Genomic DNA, 20,910 nt, shown 5'->3' on the forward strand with positions numbered 1-20,910 from the left:
GCGCCCAGGAAGGATATAGGGACGGTACCTTGCTCAGGGGTACCTCAGGGTTGTCGTTCAGTGAATTTGAACCCCCGACCACTCTACCCACTGAGCTATCCCAGTCTGTTGGTGCTATATAAATAAACTGAACAGAATTAAATTAAATTCAGGACATTCAAAGCTCTTCTTTGGATGTTGGCTACTTTTTGTCCATTTTCTGTCAAAGTGATCTCACACTACATCACTAATGTTGAAGTTCAGTCCAACCCATGATTGATAAGTGTGTTTGGTATCATTGTGATATTTAAAAAAAAAAAAAAAAAAAAAAAACCGAAGCTGCTGCCAATCAGATGCTTTCCAAATGGTGTTGCACTGTGGATCAAAATCTGACAGCATTTATCTGTACTCATAATTCCATCAATTTTGACATGGCTGAAATGAAGACCCAGGCGTCACAGAGCCTCCACTGTGTTTTACAGATGGGTATACACATACAGTGTTGCACCTCTCTTCTGACATCATCTGTACATGAGTATTTAAACCAAATATTTCAAATTTGGATTAATGACTCAAGACCTGTCACCACTGATTTTCAGTCTAGTTCTTGTGTAATTTGGCATACCTCAGTCTTTTCTCCCCGTGTCCCTTCCTACTGAGACCATTTTTGATGAAGCTTTAATTAACATTAAGGCCAGATATCTCTCAGGTCTGTCTTTTTAAAAGACATGATGTTAATGATCTTCTTTTGTGCTTCACATGTCCAGTATCCTCAAATTTCTTAAGGACACACTGCACACCATGCAAAAAGAACCCAAGCTTTCAACTAACAGTTCTTTGGGAGTCATGTTGCTAATCCAAAAATACTATTTTATGTTTGTCATACTGTTACCTTTAGTTTAATCTACAAAAAAATGCCAAAGGAAAGAAAACAAAATGTGTTTTTCTACCAGGCGGCTGGCAACAAAGAGCCTAAATGTTTAAAATTGGTTCTCTGCCAGGTTGGCTTACATGTAGTCACAACACAGTTTCATCTCTTGAAGCAGGCACGTTTTCAATGCTTGAATGATGATGTGGCCTCAGTGTGGCTCAACCCCCCCCCCAAAAACAAAACAATTCCTTTCAGGTACAAAGATCACATACAAGGACTGGACTGAAAATGATATGGGGAAAAAAGAAGCAGACAACTTCCAAAGAACAAATCTCAAAGATCTTCAGAAAACACTGCTCAAGACCACAGTATACAGGTTGAACAGACATGGCTACCACGAGGAATCTGTGCTGAAGACCACACCTATGAGTCCACTCCCAGCATTCACATCTTGAAAAATACTGAACCATTTCACAAAATAAAACAATGACAAAATCATTGAGTTAGCAATATCATTTATTCTTTCTCCCTCAGCTTAGAATCACTGTTGTACATAAGTTACATTTTGTTTTCTCAATTTCACAGGTTCTTGTTTTCCTCTTCAAACTTCCAGTTTGACCTCCCTCTCATATCAAAAAAAGAAAAAAAAAAAAGCAGATTGTATTATACAAAAATGCAAACCAATTTTCACACAGTGAATTCTCTTACAAAGTCATAAAATGGCGTAATAATGGCTACATCCACATTGGAGGAAGATAATTCTAGACATTCCTTAATGGAGTATAATATACATATTAAAAAAATTTTTCTTGCTGAAATCAAACCTGTACCTTAATTTAAGAGATATTTTACACGGGAGTAATTATATAAAAAAGCCATTTGCGAATTTCCCCAGAAAGTCCGGGAATAAAATGTGAGCCTCAAACAGCAGTAACAGAGTTCAGTGGTCAAGGGTGGTAGAGGAGGGGTTTAACTGGTTATGCAAATATGGGGTATAGGCAGCGGTTCCACTCAGAAACAAAAAACACACCGAATATTGAAATTAACGTCTTTGCTATTCGCTGTATAAAACACCCCATATATCACGGTATGCCAGTTTTTGCAAAGCTAAAGTCATTTCGGCTCATTCAGACCTGCAGTGACCCGTTTGGCAGGATCAGCACTGTGGGAAATTTCATCAACTTCTGTTAGAAACAAAATACTGAATTAACACCATTAAATCTTTAGCCAATTACCGATTAACTCAGTTCCCTGTTGTTGTTGTTTTTTTTTTTTTAAATTAAGCTGATGGCCCTATTTCTTGCGAATAGTTGTAAAAAACAAACAAACAAACAAAAACAAAAAACTCCCCCCCCCCCCGCCAAAAAACCCCCAAATAAAAATTAGAAAACACACACACACACACAGACAGACACAAAAACAAAATGTGAATGTCACCAAGTGCTCATAAAGCTGCACACATCAGGTCAGGTGTTGACTAAGACTTGCATGTCAATAAATTCACTCAACTAATGCCAAGAAAAAAAAGAAAATCTACAAAAAGCCAAGTCAACATTCTTTAAAAACAAACAAACAAAAAAGCTAATCAAATCTTGACAGATTTAGATTATTGTATCATTGCATTTTTTGGGTGGTGGGACCAAGGTCTGAGTCCATCATGCCAATTCAGTGTTAATTAACTCCTAAAAAAAAGAAAAAGAAAAAAAGAGCGCGCTAGATGAAGACTTGAGGCTAACCTTTCATCAAAGACTTCTTGCTAATTCTCTTGGGGGCAATGGTGGGCTAAACCCCAAAACTTTCCTAACACCTCAACTCTATCACTCGGTACAGCACAATGAAGGGGGAGAACAACAATAAACAACTTATCCAGGATACATCTACAATACAATCTAGCACACACACAAAACATTTCCATAAATTTTCCAAAAGTTATGAATTTTGTCTTCTTCGGAAGCATAGTCTAATCTTTGTTTGAACACAAAAGATTTAAGTGAACACACATCAATTCACACAGAAGTCCTTCGTCTGGGAAAGGATAAAGTCTGTGTTGGCAACCAGTGGACCGAAAACAAATTTAAAAAAAACAAAAAACAAAAACATTTTGCTGATTCTAAGTAGAGATCATTTAATATAAATGCTGAGCGAGTAGGATAAGAGGTGGCACGTTAATAGTGCTTTAGTATATTAATGTATGGATACATACTCATATGTATAAGTGAGCTGTGTACCTAAACAATAAATGTAGCAAGGAGCAGCCAGAGGCTTTAAGTGTGGTTGGAAAACTTTTAAAAAAAAAAAAGAAAGAAAGAAAATCCACAACTTTTGCTGTCGTGGTGCTGACAAACTGGAAAAGATACCCATTGAACAGCCAAGATGAGGATGTTGCACAGCACAAAAACATTTGTGCCTTAAAATAGTTGACTCATCCGGTGTCAACAATGTGCCAGTTTCTCAGCATTCCTCATGTGAAAGAAAAGGTTTTATGTTAAACTAAAACAACTCGACCCACAGAGTCTCCTCCATGCTTTAACCGTTCAAGAACAAGAACTCACCCGTTGTCAGCAGAGCAGTAAAACTTTTGCCAATCATGCTAACTGTTTACAAAAAGGCAACGAGCTCTCTATTGAGCATCAGCAGTAAACAATTTATATGATGGAGAAAGAGCAATAATGGTTCTAATGATGGTGATGATGACAGCAGGTTGTGAACACAAAAAAAAAAAAAAAAAGTGACGAAGTGAGCTGTATATTGCACCAGTCAGCAAAGACACTCAAATACACTCAATGCGAGGTGAATGAATTTATTAATCTGATCGAAGCACAGCCGTTCCTGAAGGTTTCCAGCCACTCCTCAGTAAATAACACTGCTTTCTTCAGCTGTAAACATGATTTCAAATGTACTAATGCAGCCAAGAACGCTACAACAGCAACCTTTCTGGACTCACTGCCAATTATAGCCATTTCATGACGGAGAGGAGAGTGTGTCTTCAACTAAGCTGGATAAAACCTTCACAGGGTAAGCATCATCGCCCAAAATCGTAACAATGTAAAGCAAGAAAAAAGTAAGACAAATTTTAACAAAACATACACAAGGGAAGGCAACTTCATAGAAGTTAGGAGAACAAATGACAAGATATCCCAATGGGGAGGCCTTTTGTGTGGCCAGATGAGAATCTCTGAGGAGGGAAATCCCTTATTTGCCTTGATGTTTTAAGGTCAACTTCACAGTCATTCAAGTGACTCCTGATACAAAAAAGTGCACCATCTCCGTCTGGTAACCTGCATGCACAAGCTCACAACAATTTTGACTGAACTGAATGCAGCAGACAGTCAGGAGCATTGGTGAAAGGCAACCAAATCACATCAGGGTCACATAAGAAACAAAAAATAAAAATTAATCAAGAGAAGCACTTAGTAGGTTCCCTTATAGAAAACACGGAAAGCTCATTATCAAAGACTTAATGCAATCTTTAAAACAGAATGCTCCAATTAAATATATTATAAACTGCTTTCAAATATGAAACAGACACGTGTTCATAAAATGCAAAAATAAAAGTCATACTTCTCATGGCAGGTGCGAAAGTGCATGTGGTGTAACACTGCATTTTTAAAAACACCCTGCATGCCCATTTTAGCTGAATCCAGGTGGAATATTGAAGTGCTTTTCCCTTCTCAGACATCCAGATCTGGGCAACCTCTTTTTTTTGTTTTTTTCTTACGATTTTGGGGGGTGAGTACCAAGAGTGACATTTCTGCCATCGTCAATCATAAACCAGATCGTACAGAATTTATTCAGAGTGTATGCGATGTTACAAGGTGCTCCTATTTACCTAACCGTTCAACTAACCCAACATTCTTTCTTCAGGAGGATCAAATACTCTGCTATAATTTTACCGTTGAGGTTGAATATGCATATACTTTTTAAATAAAGTTGTAATGACACTGTCAACGTCACCACCATTTTCTCTTCCTGAATCTACTGTGAGCCTTGTTAATCTAAACCCAGTACAAAAAACAAACAAACAAAAAAAAAACAACACACACAAGAAATGTTATCATATGCCCTGGTTTCCAGGCAAGGAAAGTCATAAAAAAAAAAAAAGCTCATTCACAGAACAAAAAGAAAGAAAATTCATCACGGCAGATACTGCTCATCTTCTAAATAGAATGGGTGTATGTGTGCCTGTGCATGCTTTTGAATGTGTGTAAATGTGTACTTCCTAAGAGCAGGAATGGACAACACCATTCTTCTGCATCTCTGAACCAGTGACACCTGGATCTGAACATAAGCTCAATGCAGATGCTTTATTCGTCAGTGACAGCATGGACCCGCCCACTGCACTTTCCGGCAGACCGCTGGAGCCATTTGACACCTCACTGTATGAAGAAAAGAGAAAACAGACAAAGCAGAACAAGACATGAATGGAAATAATATAAAATATTCATATTCAGGGGGACGCAGTATATTTAAGCATGTTCATACTCACGCAAGCGCCAAGGAGATTTCTTCCAGTGGAGTCTTATGCTCTGGCTGTCCATTCTCAGCAGGTTTCATCTTGTACTGCTGAACATCATGGACCACCTGGTTTTCCTGGTTTGGAAATGGATATAACCCCCAATAAAATATTTCATCACACACAGCTCATAAAGATCTAGATGTCAATTTGCCAAAAACCCACCCATCAAGACGTTTTAACCACATCCACACTAATCCCAAATTCTCTCAAAATCCATGGTTAAACTGTTACATCCCTCGTTAGTGTTCAACAACTCGCCACTAGGGGTGGGTTTTTATAATCGATTCATCGATTAAAATCGATTCTGGCTTGGATAACGTAAAATCGATTCATTAAAATCCTGAATCGATTTTTTAATATAAATTTATTTTGTCCGAAATGCCAGAATCTCTGGTGACATCTCACAAAATTTCAAGAACCACCAAACAGTAAATGAGAGCAGGTACAGGGATTCTTCACATAGACTTAAACACAGGGCGTGACCCGCGGATCAGAATCAGTTAGATGTCGCCTTTCTCACAGTCGGGGCTGAAAGTGAAAGCCGACAGCTCGCTGATCCGGGTCCGCGCTTTGTGTTCACGCCCTTTATGCGCTGATTCTAAGGCTGTTAGTTTGATCTCTCTCCAAACAATATTGACCGAACCAGCAGCAAAAGAAGATCCAAACGCTTCACATAAACATCGTCATGAATTCACTCTTTTACTGTTTTGCTTCCATTGCGATGCGCAGCTCTCTCTCTCTCCCTCTCCCTCTCTCTTTCTCTCTCTCTCGAACAGTTTCCCTTTCTTCATTATTCGCTTGCTTGTTACGCACAAGTCTACTGTTGCTTACAGCGCTGTCGGCCGCTGTTTTTTTCCCTTTTACATTCTTCCGAAAAGAAAACCTCATTTCTGCTGTTCAATACTGAACAAATTTAAACTTTTTAAAATTATTCAAAATGCAAAATGCTTAGCCGTGTCTCTAATAAAACCGCTGTAACGTCAGAGGTAATGTTCATTAATTAATGGTTTTCTTTCGTTTTTGATGTACTGCAGAATATTTTTTATAAAATCCCAGGCCAGGAAAATCACCTACATGTTTTTCTGTGTTTTATCTTCAGCTACTTTGACACAAAGGCATCTGCTGTGATGCTCACAGCTTGGATAAAGTCTTGCGAGTGTCAGCTTCCTTTTTATAGATACAAAAATATGTAAATGTACTGATCTGAATTATATTTCTGACTGTCAAAATTTCCCAGATTTAAATTGAATCGAATCGAATCGAATTAAATCGAATCGTGGATCGAATCGATTCGGGACCTTGTGAATCGGAATTGAATCGATTCTAGAAATCAGTGACGATACCCAGCCCTACTCGCCACCACTCCTACCATAGCCATCTCACGGGTCCTTTTGCCGATCTCTTTCTCAACCTGGTGAAGCTCCAGGCTAAGCTGTTCACTGGAGACAGCTGTTGCACTTGCTCCCCCTGATGGCCACTTGGGTTGTTGCTGTTGTGAGGCTACTGCTGCCTGGCCCTGGCCAGGGTGAGTAGCCAATGCACTGGCCTCCCTCTGCAGGAGTAAAGAATTACTGGCAGCCTGTAGCAGAAAGACAGGAAGTAAGGAGTAGGAGGGTGAATGTGCAATCTGGAAGTCTTTAGCAATAGTCAGGAAAACAATGGTTTAAAATGGGACATTCATTTTATTCATTACACATATTTCAGTGTTGAATATATGTTGATAGTAACTAGACACCAGGTAAACAGTTTGTATTTCTCGCCACATCAATTTTTAATCTAAAAAGGAGAGTCGAGCCATAAACAGGTAATCAAGAAATCAATAATATTGAGCACCTCACACCTCTTGTGGTGTAAAAATTGATCAAAACGATATGGGTCTTTCTAGACATTTATAGATACTCCTTAGTAACAGATTGTACAAACCTCCATGCTGTGCATCTGTGTCTGTTGGCTGATCTGCTGGTTCACCTGCTGTAGCTCAATCTTTAACTGCTCTCTGTCTGAGGCTGCCATGGGTAGACTACAACAGCAAAAAATAACTGCTTCACAATCTTTAACAAAGGCATTTCTGATATTTGGCAAATACACAATTCACATGATGATCTACTGACTATATATAAAAAAACAAAACACAACCACAAGAATAACAAACAGATTAAACAAATATAGGACTTACCGCTCACTAAAATGTCCCTGAGAGGAGGAGGCATTCTGGTGGGTGGGGTATGAAGTTCCACCCCATCCTCCATGGCTTCCATATGTGTATTCTGCTGAAGGGAAAATGGTAAATTGTATAACAGAACTATGTTCTTAACAATTGCAATTATGAAACACTACAATTATGTGAAATGACTATGCTCTGAGTATTCCCGTGTGTTGAATACTACACTTGTTTGCAGCTCCAACAATGTGAATTTCCCATCTCTGGGACTAATAAAAGTTGTCTTATCTTATAATCCTGTGTGTGGGGGGACAAAAATAAATGAATAAACCTTCTTCAAAAACTACTTTGTGTATCACAATTGACAAAATCAGATTAGAAGTATGCTTGTACAGGTGATGCTTCCTATAAATATAGCCGGAGCTGATCTGACAAGGCCGCTCTTCTTAAAAACAATTGCTTGATGTGCATTGTGACGTGAGCATGACAGCTTTCAAAGCACTTTATAAGAATTACTACAGAAGGGCTACAGAAGTGTTTCTAAATAAAATGCTGTTCAGTTTGCAACAGGCATGTTTTCTACAAACGGAAGAAGAATTCAGGACTGTTTCTACTCTTCATATGAGTGGGTGTCCTGCAAAAAAAAAACACACAAAAAAACCTCACACCAAGAGCACAATGAGCAATCTTGAAAGTAGTGAAAAAGTACCCAAAATGCAGCAAAATGACTTGCAGAAATATCTAGAACTTGATTTAAAAAAAGAAAAAAAAAAAGAAAAAAGAAAAGAAAAAAGTGATTAAATGTAGAAATGGAAAGATCCTACTGCCTTAAAAAAAGCAAAAAAACCAAAAAACAGGATGTGCCACTTCTGATAAAACGTTCTACGAATAGATACTAAGCTACACCACCCTCGAAAATTAGTGTATTTCCATATGATGCATGGTGGAGGGAGTAGGGCTGGGCTATATCATACCGTTCATGGTAATACCGGTGTAATGTTGGGCAACGATAGGAAAATGAAATATCGCAATAGAATATGGGTAAAACGCGCATGCGCAGTGCCTTTGTTTACATACGGACATGGCAGCGACGCAGAATGAGAAGAGCAAAAGTGGATCGTTAAATGAAACGGATGAACCAGAATTGGTTTGTAAAAATGCTGCAACTTCAGTGGTGTGGAACTGGTTTGGCTTTCATCTGTCAGATACGCAACAAAGCACTAGTTTTGGTAGAGCATGCTAGCGGGCTGTCGTTATTACCGGTACTGTGTTTTTTGGAAAATACGGCACACTTAAAATCAATCCTTTGATTTTTCTGAAAATCGGCAGTGCCCCTTATAATCCCGTGTGCCTTATGTATGAATTCTGGTTGTGTTTACTGACCTCGAAACGATTTTATGTGGTACACAGCGCTCAAAAATCTGTCAAATGTTTCAGTACGACTTTGCTAAGCTACGAAGCCGCACCGCTTGATGGATTGTCGGAGCATTACGGCCACCGTAGGCTGGAGCCTCGCCGAGTGATATGTACGGTGCTTCAACATAATATGGTATTGTGTGTGTATAACCTCTTTTTAAGTTTTGTGGATATTATACATGGTTATGCTGAGGATTTGTCAGCCAATTTCCACTGGAAATGCACTAATAAATTTGAAGAGTTGTAAAGTATTTTGTCTAGTGTCAATTATATCGTCAGTTATATCGTTATCGCAAATTTTCAAATGTATATCATGATGAATATTTTTAGTCAAATCGCCCTGCTCTAGGAGGGAGTATTGATAGTTTGGCGTTTCTTTGCTGTCTAAGCGCCTGGTGACCAAAAGCACACAAGTAATTCAACAAAGATAATTTGCGCTATGGAATGGCCTACAGGAAATGCTGTAGCTGCTAAAAGCTGTTGCACAAGGAGGTTCAATGAGTCATTGAATTAAAGAGCTAAGTTCTTTTTCTTCTTCTTGTGTGTGTATTGCTCTAGACAAAGCAATAGAAACAATATGCTGCATTTAATTACCAGTGTCAGTAAAGCAATAAGACTGCGGTCCATGTGGGCTCTTACCTGGCATGGCCATGTGTTTAGAATTTGGGTTCTGGGGAGTGGAGGCCATGGCCTGTACAGGTCCAGTGGTCTGATAGCCTGTCTTTGAGGTGCGAGAGATGGCCCCAAAGCGCGACACAGTGGGCAGGGTACCAAATGGAATAATGGGGTCATCATCCTTTACTTCTGTGCCCTTCCGAGGGGCCTCCAACGACGGTTCTCTCAGGCCTTTAGCATCCACATTCTGATAAAAGGAGAGAAAAGGATAAAGAGAGGAAAGGTTATTATTATATGAAAAACCCAAGAAATCAGCACAAAGTTCGTTTGTCACTTGAGGCTTACCATCATCTCCACAGGAGGAGGAACCATAACATCTTTGGGTTTGGGATCTTTTGTGCCAATGTATGAGCCAATAGTTTCACAAGACCAGGGAGAGTATTGCCCCGTATAGTTGGCTAGTCTGCATTTTGGAATTGCTTTGGAGTTATCCTCGTCATACTGCAGACACAACACATGCAGTTATTAAAACTTACCCATATTCACAGTTAACTCAAGCTTTACTTCACCAACTACATTCAGGATTATTTTAGGCTTTTAAGCCTGAAATAAGAGGCTAAATATTACAATGGCTGACATAAACAGCAGATGTATATTAAATCTCCTGGGTACTAACATCAGGAGGGTAGTCGTTGGGGAAGGGATGTGTAAGAGTGGGTGAAGCAGCAAAAGGTGGAGGCGAAATGACCTTCCTTTCCTCCAGCTGGGATAACAGCTCCTGCCGGCGTCGATGCAGATAGTCCAGGCTGGCTTGAGGACCACCACATGATGGCCCCTATGAGATGCACACACAAATAATGACTGCTGAACTGCTGACAGTTTTCTCTCCCCCCCCCCCATATCCACACCAAGAGAAATGAGCACAAAGCATATCTAAAAACATACTCACCCTCACATAGGGCCTCATATTCATAGGTTGAGCACCTGGTGGATAGTAGCCATCTGCTGCATATCTATCCCGGCTACTGGGCTCTGGGTGGTAAACAGAGTTGGAATGCCCTGTTGATGGTGGGGGCACATCTAGAGGTGCTGGACTCATTCTGACCAAGCCTTCCCTTTGAGATGGGTAAGGCTGAGGGGGAGGTGGCGGACCACTGTAGGACATATGGCGACCTCTGTCATAGTGTGAAGGATGAGGGTAGGAGAATTGTTGACCAGAGTGAGGGGCCGGGTAGGTTCGTTCTGGAGGGCCATAACCAGGGTAAGGATCCGGGTAAGGGGGTCCTGACTCACTATGCGGAGGAGGGTTACGGATGTAATCTCTTGGAACATACTGTGGTGGCTGCTGGTAGGGGTAACCTGGAAAACAAAATGTCACAGTATTTAAAAAAAAAAAAAATCTTCCAATTTACTTCTAAGTATAAATTAAAATAATAATAATAAAAATAATGCTACAATTTCAGTCATACGCATACATTATGCCTACCTGCAGAATATGGTTGGGGCTCATACTGAGAGGCAGAAGGTGGTGGACGAGTGTCACCGTACATCTCAGCGAGCTGTTGCTGGGGGTACACTGGTGATCCTCTGGGAACCACTGACAGGTTATCTGCTGAAATCCTGGGGTGGGCTAGGGCATGAGGTGGCAGAGTCATGCCATGTTTGGGCACAGTGTCCAGGCTACAAGAATAAACCCACATTGTTAAATATTTTTCCAACATCTGATGTATCTTGTGTTGTTCTGTTTAACAGAGCAAATAATTTCACTGAATAACCTCATTCTGTGACCTAGGGATAAGAAAACCCGTGGCTTTGATGAAGATGCTAACTCTCTGGCTTCTGCATACTATACTCACACATCAGGAGGTGATCCTGGGGCACTGGGACTCCCTCCGTCCATCTTAACAGATTTACGCGGCAGTTCATATGAGACTGGGTCGGTGCCACGAGCAATAAGCGTGGGCAAAGAGGATCCACCAGTCCCATTGGCCAAGGGTGAAGGCTTTCGGGTCACTGCTACATCGAGAGGATCATCTGACAAGAGTCCTCCTGAGCCAGGGAGGCGAGCTGCCAGACGCTTGTTCATCTTACGATACCTTAAAATAGGTAAATAAATAAGTAAATAGGTAGGTATTATAAAATATAATAAAAATTATGATATCATATTCTTTTTAGATATTAAAAAAAACAACAACATACACATATATTTCTGAAAAATTGAGAGTGTATAAAAACCACTGTGGTAATAGTGACTGAATTGAGGAACAGAAACTAGCTCCCCCCCCCCCACACACACACACACACACACACACACACACACAAAAAAACCCTCTCTCTCCCCCGCACTCTCTCTCACACACACACACACACACACACACACACACACACACACACACACACTACGTTGACAAGTTGTTGTTAAGACTCACTTCTCTAGTTCTTCCTGAGAGTGTGCAAAGGTGCAGCTGGCTCCACGAGGACAGCCTCCCTTCTGCTTCATGTCACGGCACATGTAAGTCTTGTATTTGCTGTGCTGAGGAGGCTTAAAAAAAGATTTTTTTGCATATGATCAAAAAGTAAAAACTCCATTTACGAAAATTGCATCGAATAACAGATGCAAACAAATGTTATATCCAACAAGATGAAACGTTACAAAAATCATTTTTATTTATTCATATAGTTATTTATTTAAAAAATCTGTATTTACAATCCTGAAAAATTTGGGTTTGCTACAAATTACGGAAAATTCAAAAATCAAGTGTCATAACAATGTCTTGGACCACCATGACTAAATCTCCTACAAGCCTTTGAAACATTATTAGACCGTTTAAAAGCCTGGCTTTGTTTTTTCCAAGAATTATTTGCAGTTTAATAGAAACACTAACCTGTTGAGGATCGGCTCCTTTCTTGCTGTGGTTCTGGATAAAGTCCACCAGGCCATGTACCACTGTTTTCACTGCTACCAACCCCTTCTCAAGTTGCTCCCATGTAGGAGGAGGAGCATCTAGACAAACAATAAATAATACAGGAAAAAAGGATTAATACATTTTAAATTGGCTGTTCTCTATCAGCTGAGACAGATGTGTGCTTTGAGCCACATAGTAGAAGTCACACTACACAGGACAAATCCAACATACTGATGGGAGTATTTGGTCGTTAGCATAGTTTTAGGAATTTGGTTACTGAGGTGTAGACTTTCAGCTTGAATTCAAGGTCAATTCAGGACAATTTATTACAACATTTGATTTTTTTTTAACAGGGTTGCTCCATTTTTACAGGCTCAACAGTAACTGGACAATTGCTTAATAACCAGCTTTATGACCAAGCTTTGCGATAGCCTGCAGTAGCTGATTCCAAGGGCTGAATATGCATTTGGTAACTGTTCAGTGGAGCTTTCCACAATAGAATAAAGTCTTATTATATACAAAAAGAGGCAACTTTCTGGCCGAATAGATAATACAGACCTATGAGAAAGACATAACCAGTGACAAACTTTACTATTGTGTTATTTGCTTCAAAAAAAGGAATGCATGGTGACCTCAGCGATACCAAAAGCCAAGTAGTTCAAAAAGGAATAAAATATACAATTGACTTCTTGGTGCAGAAAGCACATTCTCAATATAAAAGGAGGTATATCACTGTCAAAGTTTACTGTCAGGTTTTACCTAAATATGCAAAGAATTAATGACATTCAAGAAATGACAGAACAGTTCAGTGGCAAGATTCCCAGACATGAATGATGAAATCAATTCTACTAGAATTATGGGAAGAAAAAAATATGGATAAGTAAAGGGAAGGGCAAATAACTTTGATCCATGTAGAAACATATCAGCCAAGACACACTGTGGCATGTTTTCAGTATTTTGCACTATGCTTATTTGTTGTCTGTTGAGAGTGTGCATGTGAGGATGGGTGACTTATGACTCCAGAATTAAGCTACTTATGTGTAATAAATAAATAAATAAATAAATAAATCACTCAAGTAACCCGAACTTTAACTTGATTCCTGAAAAAAACAAAACTTGGCCAATAACAAAGATTTCTGAGAGAGGGTTGGGAAAACACAAGAGCCATAGTTTGGATTTGCATCTGACACTGCATGTACCAACTTGTCCTCGCAATAGCGGGTGTGTTTCTCACCAGGACTGGGATCAATGTTGGCCAAAAGTTCCAGATGGGGCCGCAGCCTGTTGAGGTTGGCTGGGTCTCCAGTCCTTTGCAGCGCAATTGTCAGCTCCTGGACACTCTGAGCAAAAGATGCTGGGGTCTGCAGCTATACACATAACAAAAAAATAAATAAAAATAAATAGTTAATGCTTTGGTACTTCAGCTTTCATATGTAAGAACATGTTATGACCAACAGAGCTAATACTTTTTTTTTTTTAAATGATTCTTTGAAATGTGTACAGTATGTGAAAACGACAAACTGAAATAGATTTACTTCCAGTACACACCTTATCTATAATAGACTGCATGTGTGACTTGTGAGACTGATCCCCATACAAAAGAGAAGACCACTGGTCAGGAGCAATCCGCAATCCACCCTCCATAGCAATCTGAACAATTTGAGAGTCGTGCTCCCGTCGCAGAGCCTCGTAAGTACGAAACTCCTCTTTCAGCTGCATTAGGGATGAATCTTCATCACGTTTGGTAACCTAGTAGAAAGCCACAAAATGAGCTAGTTACCTTTATTTTCTGAAAGAAATTCTTACATACATACAACAGAAAATTCTGCACAGAAAGGGTTGCACCTATATTTAGCAAAACAAATATTAAATAACATTTATAAAAAATATCAAAATAATAAAATAAATTTCTTCTGGTTTTCAGCCAGATTAATACCTTGAAACAGGAGGCCCTGTAGAGAAGCTGCACAACGTGGCCTATGCTAGTTTTGGAAGCCTGAGGGAACCGTGGCTCAAGCCTCTGGACTACAAATAGAACCAGCACCTTTCTTGACAAAGCAGAGCCATCCTCAAGAGCAAGGAGGACCAACTTTAGGGCTTCTTCCTGCATGGCTGAGAAAGGAAAAACAAACACAGAATCGATGAGTAACACTCAGTAGTCATCACATTCCAAATTAGTCTTTACTGAGAATAAATTGACTGTTTTCAGGGAAATTTCACTTTGTGGGTAAAGAAAAACTATCTACCTGGGCCGAGAAACTGGCATCCTCGTGCACGGACAGCAGCCCACAAGTTGGACGAGAGCTGCTGTGGATTCTGGTGCTGCAAGATGAGCTCAGTGACAGTTCGCTCGCCCAGAGAGCGAGCCGCTCTCATGGCTCTAACACGGCCTTCTTCTTCCACCAGCTGGCAGTGGACCAGAGTAACCAGTTTCCTCTGCATGGGTCGACTCAGCATGCTCTGAGCGGTGCTGCTCAGCCCTACACCTGGCAAGGAGAGGAAAAAAAGAATGCAATAAAAGATGTACTGCTAAGATACTTTAGTTCAGTACCAGTATCAATGTTTAAATTATCAGACGCCAGCAGCCATTGTTGAAAAGGCAATGCTCTTTGATGTCACCAGAAAACAAGGTTTGGCTATCCTAACAGTCTGGACAAAGTATATTAATGTAACTATAAAGAAAAACTACATTAAAAACTCAGAAATTAGTTCATTCTTGTTTCATCCATCAACCATGCACCACTCTGCAGCAAAGATCAGAGTGACACACATTGACAAACTGGATGCATTTACATGCAACTTAAGTCAAATACTGTTAGTGGGAATGAAGAAATTTTTTTTCTTCCTTTTTTCAAGAATTTTGATCCAATGTACATCCAAACAAGACGCTAAATGAACATTTCTGCTCCATCCCAAGAAATCAGGATGTCCCATCTGTTACCGTTGCACTGAGGCTCCTTAAATACATTTATGACTCAACAATCTTGAGGGCAGCATCATGCACAATATTCTGCACTGAAACAACTTGCAGATACAACTCATTATATTGATATTGAATATTTCAATAAGCAGTGCAAATACTGTAATTTGTTTTCAGACTTAATAGCTTATAATCTGTTTTGCTACTTAAACCTTGCACCTTAAATGCAATTCAGATATTTCCATATACATATATATTAAAAAAAATAGTGATCTAGTATAGTAATATCGTACTCAAGAAACTACAGTAATACAACCATTACTAAATACATGTACAGAAATGTTGCTTGATTATTGCTTTTGTTTATCAAGCATAAAACTTGATAACACTTATTGTCCAAAGTGTTAACAAACCTCAATGCAATATGTTAACAGAACTAGAATTACTGCCGTAAAAGACAGGTAAGGTTTTGAAGGCATTTCAAAAGTAGGGACAAAACATTAGTATAGGTAATCTTGGTCCTGAGGTAATACTGTCTGCTCGTTCTTGGCATTGTGACTTTACAATTGCAATGTATTGCATTACATATAAATACAGAATACTAGGGGTGGGGGGAAAAAATCGATACTGTGTAGTATCGTGATATTTTGTTTGCTAATAATGTATCGATACAGGGACAGCAGAAATCGATATTTTGTTACAAAAAAAGTTTTTGTGGACTGGAACATGCCCTGACTTCAGAGCATGTTGATCAGCTCCTTTTTCTGAGCAAGAATCCTGACATTCCTTCACTGTCCAAATGTGTTTAACCTTTTTTGGCAGCAATAAACATGTCAGTTTACTTATTTTAATTTAAGACATGTTTTATTTTAATTAAGTTTAAAACTTTTTTATTTAATGTAAAATTATATTTTGTTTTAATTTACTTTCAAATTCTTCAGTTGCTGAATGGGCTGCATAGTTTTCATAAATTGCATAGTTCAGAATAGCTATAATTGTACCAGATGGTTGCATTCAGTTAAGTTGGACTAGACTGTAATACAAACCGTTCACTTTGTCAACAATAAAACTGACTGAAATGAGAGACTGAGTGCGAGACTTTGATATTAGATAAAATGAATATTGATAAAGTTAACCTTTATGTACAGAATCTGAATATCGCAAAATATTTTAAAAAATTGCAATAATATTGTATCGTGAGTTAAGTATTGTGATAATATCGTATCGTGGGATGTATGGTGATTCCCACCTCTACAGAATACTATACAATATTAAAATGTATTACACTTTTGAATGAAAAATCAAGAGGTATACAAATGACACTTGCACTAAATCAGTTATGATACACAGTAGGACTGTATTTAGCTGTTTTTATATATAGGGTGACTTCGACAATCTAGTTATGTCTTATTAAGAGCATTCTCACTCAAAGACACCTCCAGCTTCATGAGCTATGATATATGCTGGTGCTGTTCAAACTGTCAGTGCCTATATAGTTTTTGTTTGCCAGACAGTTTTTGGTATCCAGCATGAGATTAACACAAAGAAAGCAAACACTCTTATGCTATTTTTTGAAAGGGAAGTCTACACCCATTAACAGTTACCTCCCAATCTATCCACCCTCTGAGAACAAGAAAATTGTTAAGTGGTCTTTCATACCGAAAATCAACCTCCATATTTGAAAGGTCCCAGGTCTGTTCACTTAAACAAAAGAAAGAGCAAACCACAGAGCTAAATAGTTCCAGCAAGGTCCAGTACCTCGGGTGTTGCTGAGGGGTTTAAGGTAGAGGGCCAGCTCCTCCACACACTGCCTGGCCTCCTCATAATGTTGTGAGTCCTCTGGACTTGTTATCAAAGCAACTGGCTGAGCCTTGGGAACCTGAAGCAGAATGCAAGGGAGGAATTTAGAAAATCAGTAGCAACAGATGAATAGGTTTCAGTACAATTTTGTCCCAACAAAGCTGTAGCAGAGTTAGTGGAACCGCCATCACCATCACTTTCATTTCACTGTGTAATGTAGCAGCTAAAAAGCTCAACAAAGCTGAATGCACAAATTAATTGTAAATGCCTCTTTATGTGTATTGGAAGACAAAGTGAACTATGTATTCTTACTGATAATGTGAAGTTGCATAATGAAATACATTAAACTAGCCTGAATTTCCAACATCTAATAAGTATCAAAAGCAAACATTACTTACTGAAACAAATCATAACTTTGGAAAAATAAATGACAGTGAGCTGTCAAGCATATTTAAAAAATTAATTAATTAATTAAAAAAATTGATGTGTATGTTGGTGGCTTAAGTACCGGTAGTCATTTTTTGCAACATTTTTGTGTATGGTTATTCTTACGGTAAGAAACAATTTGGACTGAGGGCCAATTTAACACGTTACAACTCATTTTGTACAACAATTAAAATAATCCCTACTTAAAATATATTACATTTAATTTCAAATTATGTGGATTCTCACTAATCACTGGTATTAGAATGTTTAAGTAATCAGCTGAAGATTGTCAAAGACCCCCAGACCAGGCATTTTCATTTGTCCACAGAGTTTCACTTAACTATATACTAACAGCATGTATTGAAATATTAATATGCTGAGATGCTCTCGTTAATGTTAGCAAAATCTGTTGCTGCAATCTTCCACAAGCAAAGCTCACAAAGGCTAACGTCAGCACATTAAGGCCAATTCTGAGAAAGGTCATAACAAAGCTGAGTGCTACTTAATAATGTCTGCCACCATTATTATCACTCAGTCTGCCCAAATACATGTGTGTGGCACACCACGTGTGGTAGGGTTAGTTATATTTTTCCACCAAGCAAATTTTACATTACATATACACACACACACATTATATATATATATATATATATATATATATATATATATATATATATATATATATATATATATATATATATATATATATATATATATATATAGGGAACGTTTAAGGAAGCCCTACCTATTGGCACAAATGTGCAATACAACCAAGATGTGCTTAAGGGACACGCTATACCAGTCATGATGACTAGAGAAGACACATCTCAGCATTACAAGTGATGCAGTGACGTTATCCATTATTGCAGTCTTAACTTAGAAACCTGGCCAACAAAGCCAGACACCATTAGCTGTGCCTCACCCTGTTGGTATAACACTCCCTCTGAGAAATACGGCTTTAGTGAATGCGCTAGCACTCAGTAAAGCAGCATAATTCAAGTCATTGCTCAATGACTGCAGGGTGACTCAGAAAGAAATCCCAAAAGTATGTACACCATGTAGTAACCCATGTGTGACACGAATACAATCCAAAGTAATTACAGAAAACGTCATCCTTTAAAACCAGGATTGGTGTCTAAAAATGTTTCACTACTGAAAAAACAAACAAACAAAAAAAACAAAAACATACCCATGAGCTAGTATTCTTAACCACAAGATAGCGTCAACAAAATCTCAGCACAGACGGTATAAAGTCAGATCTCTGTATATTTGTTTAGCAATTTATGACAAACACGCAAAAACAAACTTCTTACCTGGCCTCCCACCAGCTGCAACAAAGCTGTGTTGACAGGTAACTGCTCGATGTCTGTGCTGATGGCTGTCTGGTCAAAGGGACAGGCCTTTCGGTGCAACTTGTTCAGGCACATCTTGCAGACTGTATGTCCACAGCCTAAGCTGATGGGCCTGCGAACAGTTTCCTCAAATGTCTGTGTGCAGATCGGGCACAGCAGGAACTCTGTCCATTGTGGTGCTTGCACTGGCATGGTTATATGTTGATGGGATGGGTGTGTATAAATGTATGTGAGCTTAAACACAGCGGAAAATATATAATAATTTTATATATATATAATGAAAGATTCCACTGGAATCAATTTTTTTTTCTTCCGAACTCAATCGTTCTTAAATGTCCTCACACATTGTGGATTGTGGATCACATCTCGTGATGAATACTGTAAAGCAGAAAGAGAAACGGAATTATAGTTGTTCCCGCATTCATAAACTCTCGTTGTTGTTGTTGTTTTTTTTTTTTTATAAAACGTGTCATAATGTTATTAGTTTTTCATCAAAACATTGTAGAAGTACACTATAAAACATGGCTACACTGTGCATGAGTGCATTTGCAGCTGAGAAATGCATTCTAGGCAGTGTGGTTATAAAGCAGGTTTCCCGTGGAACAACTAACCGCACTGAAAATATGCCTCTTCCTGTCAATTACGTTGTTCAAGCCCAACAAAACAATGTAACGGCAAATCAGAGGTGACACAACACATATTTGTAAAGTCCGAATGAAACAAATGGTTGAGATGGACCAAAACAACTGCGGCGTGGCCTAGTTAAAAAAAAAAAAAAAGAGCTGGTTATCGCTATGACTATGGACAAAGGGTATAGGATAGGCTAACCACACAAGTCCCTCTAACTTGATATAAAGCTAGAGTCTGGGGATAGCGCTCGATAATATTGTACCAACAATTGCGCTGTTGCCCAGTTTGTTATCCTTGCTGTGACCATCTCGATGTTTCGTTATGCACCCACTAATCTTACGAGTGATACGAGACGCTTTTATAGCTAGCTAACTCTAGGTAACGTTAGCTTAGTTTTAGCATCGGAAGCTATGGGTGGCTAGTTTCCTAGCTTAGCTATGGGTAAACGTCGTTTGATCAGCAAACAGTTACTTAACGACCTGAAACCTATCGCTAACCGACTGTCACACAGTTATTGCTCTGAATATAGTCACAGTTGTTCATACGTTACAGTTTTAATGATATTAATTATCCTTCGAGGAGGCGCTGTTCAAGGAAACGAGATCTAAGAGACAACAAGTCAGATTATGTAACGCTAGCGCCCATAACTTCAAAGCAACAAAACTGTCCCAAAATGTCTTTATATTCACCAGACACAGTGACAACAACTCAATACCATAAAGTTCTTAAGAACTGACCAGGTTTGTGCTTTACTCTTGTTTTGAGGGGCACATAACTCAACGGCTCTTGTCGTCGGAATGAGCACAGAGGGCTAACATGCTAATGAACAAATGTTACTCTCTCCACTCTCTTAGCGCTTAGCTCCTTAGCTAGCTCGCTAACAATCTCTATGCGTCACTAATGTGCCTAAAACTAAACATGCAACTACTACTTTGGGTTTTTCACCGAGCAGATAAATTGTTATTGTCGATGCTACTCACTTATTCCAAAAGACTTGGAAGTTTTTCATCTTTTTTAAGGAAATTGCTGCGATATTTTCTTGCCATGTCGACTGTGCAGCTTAACTGCTGCCAAGGTAAGGGAGAGGGTGTCAACTCGACAACAGACTGGCTAGCCGGTTACAGCTAGCTGGAAAAGATGTGTGCGTGCACGCGCGTTTTTTTTCTTTTTTGCGTGTGCGCGTTTGGATTGTGGGCAAATGGCGCCCTCTGTTGAAATTGAGCCGCACACACAAAATACCAAAACTGGGCAGGTGCTGAGAAGATCACATCTGGGAACATTTTCACAGTTAAACTGTTCAGTTTGCACGGGTGCATAT

General features: G+C 39.0%; 1 protein-coding gene across 3 annotated transcripts; it reads right to left on the bottom strand.

Moving 5' to 3' along the window:
- Positions 1–1,358: 1,358 nt before the first annotated feature.
- rc3h1b (ring finger and CCCH-type domains 1b) lies at positions 1,359–20,719 on the bottom strand. Of its 3 annotated transcripts, none has more exons than XM_080907269.1 (20): positions 20,573–20,719; positions 18,924–19,340; positions 17,143–17,263; positions 14,711–14,950; positions 14,401–14,576; positions 14,013–14,213; positions 13,699–13,831; positions 12,444–12,562; positions 11,988–12,100; positions 11,415–11,654; positions 11,045–11,238; positions 10,508–10,917; positions 10,307–10,393; positions 9,904–10,059; positions 9,583–9,805; positions 7,543–7,636; positions 7,290–7,386; positions 6,736–6,945; positions 5,337–5,440; positions 1,359–5,226 (listed from the first exon to the last, which is right to left on the bottom strand). In XM_080907269.1, the coding sequence occupies exons 2-20, from the start codon at positions 19,152–19,154 to the stop codon at positions 5,070–5,072; spliced, it is 3,306 nt and encodes a 1,101-aa protein (XP_080763395.1). In that variant the 5' UTR covers positions 19,155–19,340; positions 20,573–20,719; the 3' UTR covers positions 1,359–5,069. The 3 variants fall into 3 exon arrangements, with proteins under 3 accessions (XP_080763395.1, XP_080763394.1, XP_080763393.1); XM_080907268.1 differs by having other exon boundaries at positions 7,543–7,633; positions 10,235–10,393; XM_080907267.1 differs by having other exon boundaries at positions 10,235–10,393.
- Between the last annotated feature and the right edge of the window lie 191 nt (positions 20,720–20,910).

Source organism: Rhamphochromis sp. 'chilingali', assembly GCF_963969265.1.
Source record: "Rhamphochromis sp. 'chilingali' genome assembly, chromosome: 16".
Classification (NCBI taxonomy): domain Eukaryota; kingdom Metazoa; phylum Chordata; class Actinopteri; order Cichliformes; family Cichlidae; genus Rhamphochromis; species Rhamphochromis sp. 'chilingali'.

What these genes read in the sequence shown, in the direction of transcription:
- rc3h1b (XM_080907267.1), bottom strand. Translation starts at nt 19,154, where the DNA reads ATGCCAGTGCAAGCACCACAATGGACAGAGTTCCTGCTGTGCCCGATC. An exon ending in ACAGGGCCTCCTGTTTCAAG is followed by an intron (nt 14,214 to 14,400) that starts GTATTAATCTGG and finishes GCTTTCTACTAG; the next exon opens with GTTACCAAACGTGATGAAGA. An exon ending in CAGGGACATTTTAGTGAGCG is followed by an intron (nt 7,387 to 7,542) that starts GTAAGTCCTATA and finishes TTGCTGTTGTAG; the next exon opens with TCTACCCATGGCAGCCTCAG.